Below are 14,969 nucleotides of genomic sequence, written 5' to 3' on the forward strand. Positions count from 1 at the left end.
TTGACGCCAATATTGTAAATTGGATTTGATGAGAACAGCAAATTTGAACAAAAAAAGAACAGCAAATTTGAACAGCAAATTTGAACAAAAAATGGTACATATTTGTTTTAAAAAGCTTCAATCCTTTCAAACAAACCCTGGCATAATGGGACTTGTTGGCTGGTCTAGGCAGAGTTGTAATGACTCGAATCAATGACTCGACTCGAGTCTGACTTGAGTCACAATTTTTGGTGACTCGACTCGACTCGAGTCCCTAAGGGTAAATGACAGTGTTGTAGTCGAGGCCACAACCTCCGAGGCCGAGGCCAAGGCCGAGGCCACAACCGCCGAGGCCAAGGCCGAGGCCGAGGCCACAACCGCGAGGCCAAGGCCAAGGCCGAGGCAACCACCTCCGAGGCCAAGGCCAAGGCCGATGCCAGCTATCAAAACACGTAATAAAATATAAATCACTAAAACAAGGCTAAGATTATGTTGGAGTTTTAACATCTTTTTAGTTGAATTCACTGAGTTTTGTAGTGCCTGGCTTACAAATGTACATCTTGCAATGGGTTTCCTCTTAATTTGTAGGGAGCCCGGCGAATTTGATTTTTTAAAGAAAGAAATCTCAAGTTTTGTATCACTGAAAGCAAATTACACAACAAAATCAATGGCGTTTGAATCAGGCTCATAGGTGTTTGCCCTTTGGAGATACAACAATTTAAATGGCCAACTTTTGAGTTTCTATTCTGTAAGATTTACATTATTTACTTTTAGCATGTTTTATAAATCTTATTTTCAAAACCTATCAAAATGCTTAATATCATAGGAATCCCCATTAAATAAACAACAACTTGATTTTTGAATCAGGTTATTACCACTCATAACCAAAAAGTTACGACCCCCCCCAGACCTTCGCACTGTCCAGGCGCGCGCCGAGCAAACACCGCGATGCGACCAGACAATGCCAGACGGCCCGCCGTTACGCACGGGCAAGCATAGTTCCAATCCCGCTCCACACAACGGGATAAGTGTCCACGCATTATCACTGTTAATACCGCGGTACCAGACAAAGTCTGGCAATGGCCAATCCCGCTCCAAACAACACGGCAACACGGAACAAGCGTGCATGATATCACTCAGTTCATCAAAATGACCATGAATTCTCTGATCATCCGATTTGAATCCAATGGCTTCGAAGAATGTTAAGATCATGGCAAGAGGTAGGGAGTCCAGAGGTTTTGGCCGTATATCTGTAACCACGCAAAATTAGTCAATTTCTGAGAACCCAAACAAGTATGATGCAACGTTTTGTGTCATGCCTTGTCTCCATATAGTAAACAAGCACAATAGTTCATTTTGCTTATCTAACCTGCGGTTAAAAGAGAAACACCCAGGATAAACAATCGTACTAGAGTATGGCTCTAATAAAACTCTGTACAAAGTATCAAATTCTTCTACAGTTAGTCCAGTCATTTCTGAGAATTTGATTTTATTTTCAGATAATGTCTTATACGATACATGTACCTTCCGTTCAATGTTGCATTTTTCATTTGGGATATTGTCTTGAACAGTGTGGTACTCATTTTCACAAATGGATTCTTGAACTGTTTTTTGTTCTTGCAATTTCTGCTCCAGCTGATGCTTTTCCCTTTCCAATTGCTCAATGTCAGAAATCCTTGACTTCAGTTTTTCATTTTCACTGAAAAGCTTTCTTTCCAGTCTTGATTTGCATTTTACTGGTGCAACAGTCGCTTGGTTGCTACTATCGATTGGCGCTGGTCTGGGAGTGACAGGCAGTTTTCTCAGTCGTTTTGCTCTTAGAAGTTTGGCCTCAATTTTCTTTTTCCTATCTTTTCGGGGTGTTTTTGCCAGCCTATCTTCCAAAGCATTAATCACGTTATCTGGAACAGCAATGTCTGGTATATGATCATGTGAGACCCTCTGTCCTCCTGTCCAGTGGGAAGCACAGCAGTATGCCTTACTCCAGTTGACATCATCTGTACGTAGAGCACTAGCATATTGCTTTTGAATATGGATGTCTGGAGGAACCCGGTAGGCCTTCACTGATGGTCTGGTTTTGTAGTTGTTCGTGCACAGTGCTTGGCAGCAGTTCCAGTGGCATTTCATATCATCAGAAGCCTTCATTCTGTCAAAAAGTAAAACACATCCATACATATTCACTTTCTAATTAAGTGGGTTTTGTTCTCTGCAGCTCTGCACGCGTACATGATGGACTGTAATAATTAATATAACATGTTAATATGTTGCACTGCGCAATAAATGTACGTGACTACCAGCATTTTTTTTACTACTACTAACAGTTACACTACCACTGTACCAGGCATGACACTTGACAGGGCCGGCAATTCTTTGCCGGCCGCGGCAGCTTGGAAAGCTTATGACATGCTCACTATTCCTACCTAAGTGTTGAGGACTTGGGCTCGGAACTACTCTTGAAACCAGTTCACTTGACAAAACTTCGACAAAATATGATTGAAAGGTCTAAAACTCATTTCGTTGGACTTTCATGTTTACGTTACACGCCGGTCTAGCCGTCCGTGGTTCGTCGCCATATTGACAAATTTCCGCGAAGCGCCCTCATCGTCAGTATTTAGTTATTTTGTGACAGAGGCTAATTGTCCCCCGGAAAGTAGGTCGATTTTATAGTCACTTGGTAAACGTCCGAGCGGACAGTGGCGTAGCGACGGTACGTGTGGGGGTTTGGTGTTGGTTTGGCGGTTCTATTCTTTGTAAAATTCATTTGACAATTACGTGTAGTCAAAACATTGATTTGTTTTCGATGAGAATTTTAGCACAGGTATTATAGCTAAAAAATTACTTTTTAGTTTTCGTGTGCATTCAATGACAGGAGAATATATCATGAGCATCACTGCTCAGAAGAAGGTAGTCTTGGCCCAAGACGTCAATCATCAAGAACAGTAGTTGCACTGTTGTGTTGCGCACTTGCATAATTGGTTTGTTATTTTTCTCGCACTAACGTCTTGGTCATTTCGTAGTATGGAAGCGGGGCAATTTATGTCTATTAGACTGTCTGTACGGGCTCCGTGCATTATCACCGCAGTATCTCGACCAGTTGATTGGTTCCCGGAAAGCGCTGATACAATGCATGCCCAATAACGTACCGCGGAACGTGTATTGGGCGAGCCATTGAACCGTCAAGTCTCGATCGCTGATTGGTTAGCGCTGATGCCGGTGATCACGTGCCGCGTGACGTATATGTTTACAACCGTCGGTCGAGCCATCGAACTATTTCTCGATCGCTGATTGGTCCGTGGGCAAGCCTACGGAGAAAAAAAAGAAAAAAAGAGTTCAACCGCTGATACGAAATGGCCAAGACATTAGTGCGAGCATGCCCCCTGGTATAATTGTTGTGGCATTAAAGGGCGCACTATTCACCGTCCACTATCGATCATTATACAACACCTGAATAAATCCCCGTCATCTGATTGGTGAATTGTAGATCACGTGACATATTATTATTCGGTATAATGCACGGTGCGACCATGCGTTATACCCATGCGTTATACCGTTTCACTTTGCGCTTGTTCCATGACGCGGTATGTGCGTGCAAAATGCATGCTGGTGTGCGCGTTCAGCGTAGCGCGTATTGTTCCAAAGAGCCAGCGCTACAGCGTTGGGTTCAAACATTTTCGTGAAGGGGTAGTTAAACATCTTTAAAATCAAAAAAAATTGTAGTTTATAATTTACCAATCAAATGACGAGAATTTATTCAGGCGTTATTTGTATACTAGCGTCTTGAGCCAAGACTAAGAAGAAGGAGGTGTCCAGCTATCCCCAACCTCGAACGTTTTACGTTCGTGCGATGGAAAGAATAATTTCATTCGGTGACAGATTGAATGTTCTATTCCACTCGGCTTCGCCTCGTGGAATAGAACATTCAATCTGTCACCTCATGAAATTATTCTTACCGTCGCACTCACAAACATTCGTTATTTGTATACTAGCGTCTTGAGCCAAGACTAAGAAGAAGGAGGTGTCCAGCTATCCCCAACCTCGTTCCCCATGGGTACGATCTTGCTGCGCCATGTTGTTTCCCATCATGCCTCGCGTGATCTTAACCCCTGGAATTGTGCAATTTAAATGTGTCAAATATTGCACATTATAATTAGGCTGCAGTTTATCCGTTTTACGTGCTGACGCCATCTTCAAAATGTTAAAAGTTGTGATTTTGAAGAATCAGTCCTTTCAAACAAAACTTTTGGACGTTGCGTTATTTAGCAAAGATTTTTATTAAATGTACGTACCCCTTTCGTCCCTTTACAAACGAAGATACAGGTTTTTTTTAAGCGAAAAACAAGGCTGCTATAATCCACATCTTACAGGCATCGCGACTTTTGAATAACACATTTTTGTTCGTACGTGACGTTACGTGCAAAGCACGCGAGCGCATTATGGGCGCGCCCGGCGTGAAATCTTCGAAATGCGCGCACAGTACGCTGTGAATAGCCAATCAGCGTCATTTACGTCATCATCACGGTCAGGGGTTAGCGTAAGGAACGCGCACGCGCCCATGGAGTCGAGGCTGAGCTGTCCCACCCCCTTATCTCTTAGGATATCCACGTCCGGGCAATTTTAGGATTTGGGGCAACACCCTATTACCCCACATACCGTAAATTTATGCTAAAGTAAATGGGAATTATTTTAGAGCTCATGGGATGTTCAGTTGTAATTAAAGCGCTTTCCTGTTTGCAAGGGCGCCCCCCTTTGATTTGACTGTAGTCTTGTGATCGCGTCGCGCATGGGCGAATGCTCATTTGCAAACCAACGTGTCTGGTTTAAGAGGGCAAAGGCCACATGGACAACGCGTAAAATGAAACTGTCATTTCCGTATAAATAACATGATAACATATCGGAAGACTTTGGCCATTTCATGCATGTGGTGTAAAGCCGCCGATCGAGGCATTTTAACCCTACAACTACCAATAATAAATTGATTTTCACGAATCGCAATTAGTGGCAGTAAACGCAGACCTCGGCAACGGAAGTCTGAGTTTCATCCGTTATCCAAGGAGCCCAGTCTTTGTCTAACGTCTGATATATCTTAGCATGCAGATTTACGCGATCCCGTGCCTCAGCCAGTCGGAGTTGACTTTACTTATTAAATCACTACGTCATTTCATTTCTAATTCAGGACTAAATGTTTGATTGGTCAATTTGAAGGCAGTCTTTTTAAATTCAACAACGGCCGGCTGGCTGCGTATCGAGTAAAATAATACTGAGCGCGTGACCACACTGTGAACCTATTGATGCTGTGTCTAGGTTTTTTCTTATCCGAAGACCCGATATAGAAAGCACCCGCTGCATTGGTCAGCACCCAGAGGTCATGAGGCGGTTGTCTTGCATAATTAATCAGCGACTATATCTGCTCAAAATATCATGGATCATGGTGCCATGATCTCTTACATTGAGGGTAAGGGTGCAACAGTGCAAAACAAATCCCATAGCCACTAGTCTTGAAAAATTCCCATATTCACTGTCTTGGCTGGGCCGGGGCGCGGCTTACACGGTTGTGGGCCGATTCGCTGATTAATTAGGCAAGATTAATTAGACAATGGATAGAAAAAAAGCTGCGACATGCGCTCTGTATCATGCTACGCGCATATGCGCCCGGCTGTCGTTGTATTACAAAACACTGCATTGACCAATCAAAACATTTAGTCCTGATTTGGCAATAAAATTTCCTAAAGTCGACTCCGATTGGCTGGGCCGGGGCGCGGCTTGCATATTTCGTTTTGTCTAGACGTATCAGACGTTATAAATTAGACTTGCTCTGTGGATAACAGGTGATACTCAGACTAGACATCGCTAGGCTTGTTTGTTCAGAGCGTGAGCAAAGGGCAAAACGTTGATTTTACGAAGTAAACAAAGCAGCTGATAACATGTTATCGATTTCCTACGGCTTTATGTCACCATAATGGTTTATCTAAAACAGGGGACGTCCCCGTAAATTCCTGCCAGCGGTTCAATGCCGTCAAGGTCATGGTTTATCATACAACTTGGAGTGTAAACAATTCTCATCAAACAGTTAGCCCTCCCGATAAAACAGGCCTTATGATCTACGGGAATTTCCAGAAAACATCGAGCAAATTTTGCAATCTGCCCACGATAATTTATCACGAGATTAAAATCTATGGACTATCAAAGTGAACCGGATCTAGCCACGAAGCTTTTATAGCAGGGCTGAAAGCTATAAAGGGAGTACAGTAACACATATCTTGGCCAGGGAGGTTGTTTATTGTGTCGACAGGCCGTCTGCGCTTTACCACGGGAACGAGGAGACAATCGAAAGGTGACTATTTTTTTTATTCATGCCTCTAAAATACGAATTTAACATGTATCATACTCATGGGCGTCGCCAGGATTTTATTCTAGAGGGAGGCAAAGCACCTTTGTTTTGTTTCCCGAAAAACCCTTGTACTTTCTCTAGCATATTCACCACTTATGATTTGTCGAGGGTGGGCTGGGGAAAATTTGCCAACCGTTACCCCATTGACACCCCTGTGGACGCCCATTTTGTTAAATGTGTATGAAATTAATAGCAATATGACTTCACACTTGTTTTTCTTTTTGTTCTTCTTTTCTTTTATTCCCCCCCCCTCCTTTTTGTGTTTTGGTTTTTGCTTGCTTTTCCATTTGGGAGGGGGGGGGGGGTGGGGACGACCCCCGTGCACCCTCTCGAGACTCTCATGATCATACTTGCCTAATTTGCAAAATGTGTTTTGCGTTCATACTCTTTGGTTCTATAGGAGCAAGCCTTTAATACATCTGAAACAGGATCGAGCAGTTGGTTCTCTAGACAAATCATTTGTTTGCGGCTAAAACGTCATTCGTTGTCCAGGTGAGAATGAAATATAATGTCCAGTGCTGTCCCTCTCTCTTGGTAGAAGGTTTGTGTTTTTACACCTTCGTTAACGTACTGAAATTGCAAAAATAATAATAATGCTGTTAATGCATTCAGTGATGTTAAGGATTGACTGACTGTCTGGTCGATCGACTATTATAGGTTTTCCCGGCTATTTTAAAACGTTTATCATTTGATTTCACCGTTTCTAATATTCAAATTCGCCTATCAACATCGATTTGGTGCACTTCCAAAAGTTAATTTCGTATTTAAATTTGTCAGACAATTTCAAATTCAGTGCAAGTACATTCAAACAATGAACACACGCTTTCAGACGTGTTTGCCCCCTGGCACCAAAAGCTGTACGCTGCTGTTCTGCACTCCAATTGGTCCGATCGAATGTGCCAAACTGTGCTGGGGGACAAAGCAAAATGCTCAGGCGGAAATCAGACTAAGTTACTTAACATACGTTTTCAATTGATTAACATCAGACGAATTCGATCCATGTATGCTGCCATTCAGCAACGACTTAATTTGATCAATAATGACCAATATATTCGACCAGGTGACTAAAGAGGGTGACCAAACTTTGAAATGTGATGGTAAATGACTACGGTGGTTTTGGTAAAAGCTTGTGAAATTTTCTTGGACGAAATCGAATATTAGAGTTGGTGAGTTTTGAATGAGTTTTTTTTTTAATAGCTAGGAAAAACATAGGCCTATACATGTATATATAAAAAAATAATTCTCCACTTTTTTCTTTTCTTGTCTCTTCATCAATTTATCTTCTTAAAGTATTTTACACTCAATATGTTTGGCACATTACACGGGGATTTCAGGGTTATCGATTCGTGGTTTTTGTTTTCTTCTTTCATCTAAGACTTAGCTTTTGTTTGTTTGTTTATAAAAAAAAAAGTTGATTGTTACACTTTTTTGGGGTGAATGTTCTATGAGTTCAGTACTCCATGCTTGGTCCCATAAAAACATGTGAGCGAATGTGCCAAATTGTGCTTATTTATACAAGGAAAATGCTCAAGTCACGCACCAGACTAATTTACTTAACAGGAGCTATAAATTGATCTCTGAATGCTGCCATTCGACAACAGCCTAGACGACTATGATCTGTAATGACGAATATCGTCGACCTGCTGTTTAAACGGGGTGACCAAATTTGAAATTGAATGGTAAATGACTAAATTTGTTGGGTTAAATGCGTGTGAAATTTGTCTCGGACGAAATTGAATGTTACAAATAGTGAGTTTGAATGAAAAATTAAAAACAAATAGCCAGGGAAACTTATACATCAGTTAATGATGAATTATTAGCAATCGAACAAGATTTTGTATCCAGTTTTTGATTATTGAAACATGCGATGAATCGGTAGGTCGGTCGGTAAATCAGTCAAGTATTCAAAGCAAATGTAATTTGAATGCCTTGCGTGATTAAATATGCAATGGGATTGACTGTTTTAGCAGCGCCGCTTGACCCACCAGTACCAAAAAAAAATCAGGTGTTTAACAAAGTCTTACTGAAGGAACAGCCCACTTTTCTCTCAGTAACTGACTTACTGACTTACTTCAAACTCAACCTTAACCACCCTGACCCAGCTCTAGGTATAAAACTTAAAGTCTTGAATCTTCGATCCTGAGGCCTAAAGAACGAGGTCTTAGCTCCCCATGAATGACCCCTGAATCATGGCGCCGAAATCCTGAGGCTTTATCTCACTGCTGGTTACAGTTTAACTGTATTCAGTGAACGTAACAAAATTAGACCCCTTTGTCCTGCGATGAATCGGTCGTCGGTCGGTAAATCAGTAAGGTATTCAAAGCAAATGTAATTTGTACGCCTTGCGTGATTAAATGTGCGATGGGTATGACTTTGTTATGCAGCGCCGCTTGACCCACCAGTAAATACAAAATTCAAGTGTTAAACAAAGTCTCACAGTTTTGCTAGACACGAAGGGACAGCCCACTTTTCTCTCAGTACCTGACTTACTGACTTACTTCAAACTGAACCTTAACCACCCAGCTCTACATATAAAACCTAAAGTCCTGAACCTCCGATCCTTACGCCTAAAGCCAGAGGTCTTGACTAACCATGTAGCCGAAATCCTGAGGCTTTATATCTCCCTGCCGGTTACAGTTTAGTTGTTTTCAGTGAACGTAAGACCCCTTTGTTCTGTTAGGCAATTATTTACACGCGGTGTCACTTGAAACTCAGTTGCAGATCAACTGCCGTAGAATCAGGATGCGACAATATAAGCTTCATGTTAAGTTATTGTTTTGGACTGTCCCAACTTACATTGACAAAATGAAGCTGTCTATGTGAGACGGACCAGCTGACCAGTTTTCGGGTATAACTCGTTTTCGGGTTTAACTCGTTCATCCATTTTTTCAGAACATGTACCAAACAAAATTCAAAATCATAATACATGTGATTTTGAAAACCATTTCATTCCACATCCTAATAAGTGTTATAGAGTTAATTATCTTGTTAATTGTATGTTGTGTAAGATAATTGCTCTGTTTGTGTCTATAGAATGAAGCATCTACTGAAGAGACATCATTTCTGGCTGGTCATCTTATTGACACTTGCATTTCCCGAAATGCTTGCTTCGGCTCTGGATCTTGAGTTACCTGATAACAAACAGCCTCAATGCGTTGGGATATCAAGAGGTAAACACTTTGTCCTTGGGTTTATTGATAATATCAATGACGGCTACCTCGCATCCAGGGAGCTGTTTATTTTGGTGGTGGCGTTTAGTAATCAGCAAACCACGGTCACCGTCAGCAGTAAGCACGAAACAGAAGGGAAACCATTCCAGGAGACCTTTGTGATCGATGCTGGTGGATTTATCAAGACCAACATACCAGTTGAACTGGTGATGGAAAACACAGAGAGAAGCCAAAAAGTGCTGGACATTTCAGCAAGCTCTGATGTTTCTGCTTACGGTCTGATGTATCAAGATTACTCCACTGACGGTTTTCTTTGCATACCCACAAACAATCTTGGCATGCAATACGTGGTGACGACGTCAAGACCATTGGGTGATCAACGATCGCAGTTTGCTGTACTTGGGACAGAGGATTCCACTTTGGTCCAGGTTACTGTACGGGGAGCTGTTACATTCCAAGGGCAGAGCTATAGTCCAGGTGACGTGTTGAGATTCACTGTCAATAACTTAGAAGCCGTTCAAATCCAAGGTAATATGTTGGTAGATGTAACTGGAAGCATCATTCAGAGTGACAAACCAGTTGCTGTGTTCAGTGGCAATGAATGCACAAACCACGCTGGTTCAGCTTGTGATACAGTGACTGAGCAGTTGGTACCAGTTAAAAGTTGGGGACAGAAACACATGTACACCGCGGCCCGAAGTGACGATGACAACATCTACCGAATTGTTGCTTATTTCAGCGAAACAAACCTTACCATTCCCGGCCTTGAACACCAGTCGTTGGAACCGGGTGAATTTTGGGAAGGGCGTCTTTCGGGTTCCGGCCTCGTTACGTCAAGCAAACCCGCTCTGATGATGCAGCATTTGGCGTCCATCAATGGTATCACAGTCGACCCCTCCATCATTCAGGTTCCTGCAGAAGAACACTTTGGGTTTGTGTTTGGATTCACGACCCCTCCTCATTCTGCAGGTGATTCCGGTGGTTACTTCAATTTCATCAATATCATTGTGAAAAACGATTCTCGGGAAACCGTTTATCTTAACGGCTCCCTAATCAACGGCACAAATGTACACGAAAGCGATGTTCCTCACACTAGTTACATGTCACTTACTGTTCAACTACCTAAAGGCGAAGGTGTCTACTACGTCGAACAAACAGATCCTTATTCATCACCCCTCTCCGTCATTGTCTATGGGTATGAGAGTTCCGAATCCTATGGCTACGCCGCTGGTCTGTCTCTCCCCAGCAATAAACAAGTGCTGAGTTTGACACCGTACTATTTACGAGAACTTGGTGGCGAGCTTTTTACGGTAACTGTTCCCTGTTTGCAGACAAACGCTATATCCCTTCAAAATGCCATGTGCAAATTTTCCACTGGCTTCGGAGATGTCCTGGTTCCTGGTGAACGCACCGACTCTTATACCGTGGTCTGTATCACCCCCACCTTTTACACGAACGGACTTACATCTGTCTATGTTTCGCTTGACGATGGTGAATCATTTCCGTACTCTGGCATTGTGTACGTTGCAGGCGAAGAAGACCTCGCACCACTAGTTCAAATCCAACAAGTGACATCTGAATATGGCAATGGCATCATTGACCTTACCTTAGGTGACCCAATCGTCTTATCTTGGGATCCCAGAAGTCTTGGTGAAGGCGTTTCACATGTGACTGTTATGATGCAAGACACAGATTACGACAGTGACGGTAATCCAGTCTTGATGGAAGGTGTTGCAGTGAAGAACAATGTCTTGAACAACGGAAGACTGACGATACATGCAAGCGACCTGGAAACACTCACCAGTGATGGTTTGTCACTCACAGCATTTTATCTTACTCCAATTGGAATGACAAGACAAAGAAGTATTGGGAGTTTGTTGTTGCGCTTACGTCATTATGGTCCAGCTGTTATTATAGTTACTGCAATCACATGTGAAGTTTCAAAGTACCAGTTAAAGGATACTACGCCTACTGGGCTTCCTTCGTGTCCCTGCAACACAGCACAAGCTGACCGAGACATTCTTAATTTTCAGGAGGCGAATTTTATGAATTCCGTCTTCCATCCGGGTGCTGCGAACTGTTATCGTTCTGTTAATTCATTGCCGACTGGAGCAGGCCAACAGTGTTGCTACGGGAACGACGGTAACATCCTTGTTGGGCCCCGTGGGGGAGGAACAGCCGACAGGTACAGTCCGGGAGAACATTTCTGGAAACATCAATGGTTCGACGTTCTTCCTTGGCTTTGCTCGTGTGTACTGTCAAACGACTGTAACAACTATTACAAGTACAGGCCATCAGATGACTGTTCTGACTACGAACCACCTCGACCGGCTGGGGGCACTGGGGATCCCCATCTGACAAGTCTAGATGGCTACAAGTTCACCTTTAACGGTGCAGGAGAATTTCTAATGGCGTCATCTGCAGAAAATAACTTAACCTTTCAAGCCCGTATGGAGAGGTACCGCAACACCAACGCCTCTGTGTACACAGCATTCGTTCTTCAAACCAACGATTCCTCCAAAGTCCAGATACAGATGTCTGATATGGCATTCGTTCTTCAAACAAACGATTCCTTAAAAGTCAAGGAGACACTGATTCTTGTAGATGGTGAGCCATTGCATCTTGACTCGATACCTTTCAAAGTTCATCACCTCAGAGGTGTTCAAATCCGCTTCAACTCTGACTTGACCAAAATCAACATAGCCTTTAATGCTGGCATCGCTGTCACCGTGTACATCGATACCGAGGTGATGTCTTTCATCGCTCAACTGGATACCAAGTTCGAAGGTCGGGTTTCCGGGCTTCTTGGTAACCTAAACGGAAATCCAGATGACGACCTTCAGTTCCCAAACGGAACCATTATGCAGCCTGGTTCTTCGCTGAAAGAACTTCACGAGTATGGTTTGGAGTGGTTGGTGGCTAAAGAAGACTCTATATTCACCTACATTTCCCCATTTGACTACAACACATACCACTTTCCTGAGTTTTCCCCGAACTTCGAGGTTCCTGATCTGAACAAAGTGAGTCAGGAAATCAAGGACCTGTGTGGCGATTCCATTGAGTGTGTCTTCGATGCGGTAATCACCGGCAGCCTGTCTTTTGCTAACGAGACTCTGGTGGTGGAAAGCACAATAAGTGAAGTCCAGAAAGGGTTGGTGAAGATTGTCAGTTGTGGCTACCCGGGTGATGTGGAGAACGGAAAGCTGTCAGGGACTGTGTATCTCGTTAACGCCACTGTGGATGTGGCTTGTGATGATGGCTTTTCCTTGAAAGGGTCTTCTAGTCTGACTTGTCTTAAGGATGGTCAGTGGTCTTCTGACCTTCCTATTTGCATTGACGTAGAAGATGGAGAGAAGAAAGGGCTAGATGGGGGCATCATAGCTGCGATTGCTGTTGGTGGTGTGTTAGCTGTACTTGTAGTCTGTGGGCTTATGTACTTTTCGATCAAGTACGTGTTGCATAAAGGCAAGGTCGGGGTCGGAAGCTAAATAACAATGAAGAGGGATTATAAAATGAGCCATTCAAATGTATTCGTAGTATGTCATGCAACTGGTTCTCGTTTGATGTAGTATCTTTCATTAATTTTAAGGTTGACCGTGTGGGATGCCATGTTTGTACTTTGCTCGTTCCCATTGCCTTATCCAAGGGCGTTGGTAATTTCTTTCGGTTCTCATTGGACGGATTTTGTTTAACCAGTGACCCAGGTTCAACACTTCCGTGTGAGCATAACGTGCATTTACCATGTGCACAAGTCATCTACCCCAAATTAATGATTTGTGACCTTGTTCGTTTCCTTCACAATAATTAGGGAAAGGAATAAGCGGACACCAGTGCCCTTCAATTCGATAGGACAGGGAGACGAGTAAATGTCTGCATATTCTATTCCCCCATGAAAATATACAGGACGTGCAATTGGTGAATAGCCATGGGTTAATGAAGGCCTATTACAACAGTAACCAGATTGTTAAAAGTCAAACCAAAAGTCCCCTTGCACCTTATACGTCACATCTGATGCATGTCTGTGTTCCACTAAGTTACGCAAGAGCAGAAACCTGTTTTTTTTGGTATTGTCACACATTGAATTTAAATAACAAAACTACTCTCATTAAGTGGTCTTTAATGATAGGCTTATACAAGAAGCGTATAGTACATGAGATCAATTTGTAATGAAGCAATTGCATTCCTGCCAACATATCAGTGTTGTAGTGGAGACCCTGCAAGACCAACACAAGACCTCCAGTCTCAGTCCAAGTCACAAGCTATTCAAATGAACTACAACAAAGGCATTCCTGTCTGGTCTTGTGATGGTCTCGACTACAACACTGCCACATATCAGAAAAGAAACAGAATGCAGAAAGCCAAACCTTTTTAACCGAAGACCTAATATGTAAGTTAGCAGAAATACTGTAAGCCTACAGTGTGTTTCTTTTAATAGTGTTATGGACCAGTTGGCCTCATGAATTCATAGTTTAAAAATGTCAGAGCATGATCATGATTAAATGAGAATCTACAATACATGGCTCAGAAGATTTTGAACCTTAGAATTAGACTTAATTGCAACAGTTTTAATTGCAAACCCCACAACACATTCATTTATACATATATTTCTTTTTTTTTCTTTATAAAAAAAAGGATAGAGTATCGATACATTTAACTAGATATAAAAGTATTTTCGCAGCTCAATTAACACCTACTTTTTGCAAATTTCAGTTACATAATATTGCATTGCAATTGGAGAGTTAAAAGTATTTCGTTCCTATTGTTCAACTAACGGGATTGTAGTGATATGTGTAAAATGATGTATTCTTCACACTTTTTCAAACACTTCATGCCTTGCATTAATATTCACTTCTAAACAGTTTGCTCTAACAGTATTGTTGCCGACAAGTTTGTTTTATAACTAAGAAATGTACATGATCTCAAGTATGTTAATAATACCAAAACTCTTTTGCCAAGAGAATTTTATTTCAACCGTTCAGATGAGGATAGTAATTGTCAGTCATGGATTTCACGTAGACTCTTGTTGTGAAGGCGACTATCGAGTAAAATATTGGACTCGTGAACTTTGATATGTGTATGTTACAATGGAGTATAATATGAGATTAAGTACAAAGTACATAGTGTTACCGCGCAGTAGTTTAGAAGCTTCTGAGTAGTTAGTTTTTGGATATCACATCATTACACAACATTCCTTGCTCAATATTTACTCAAATTTGATACCTGACAGACTTTTGACTAAATTATAAAATCCTGTATATCGTTTGATTAGTGTTAATTACAGGCTACTTCAATGAGTGATATTCATGACATTGTTTTTAAAGATGATTTCAATGTATCGGAATTTTTGAGATCCAGTATTTAGAAGATTGAAGTGTTTTTGGAATGTGATAAACAAATCTTTTATTGACCTATTCATTTACATTTTGCTTTCA

The 14,969-nt window shown here is 41.9% G+C and overlaps 1 protein-coding gene across 1 annotated transcript; it reads left to right on the forward strand.

Annotated features, from left to right (window-relative positions):
• Positions 1-6,020: 6,020 nt before the first annotated feature.
• LOC119728817 (sushi domain-containing protein 2-like) lies at positions 6,021-14,502 on the forward strand. The gene is made up of 3 exons (XM_038201215.1): positions 6,021-6,310; positions 6,768-6,859; positions 9,401-14,502. Exon 3 carries the CDS (start codon positions 9,402-9,404, stop codon positions 13,023-13,025), a length of 3,624 nt encoding a protein of 1,207 aa, XP_038057143.1. The 5' UTR covers positions 6,021-6,310; positions 6,768-6,859; position 9,401; the 3' UTR covers positions 13,026-14,502.
• Positions 14,503-14,969: the final 467 nt, after the last annotated feature.

Source organism: Patiria miniata, unplaced genomic scaffold (genome assembly GCF_015706575.1).
Source record: "Patiria miniata isolate m_02_andy unplaced genomic scaffold, ASM1570657v1 HiC_scaffold_20, whole genome shotgun sequence".
NCBI lineage: Eukaryota > Metazoa > Echinodermata > Asteroidea > Valvatida > Asterinidae > Patiria > Patiria miniata.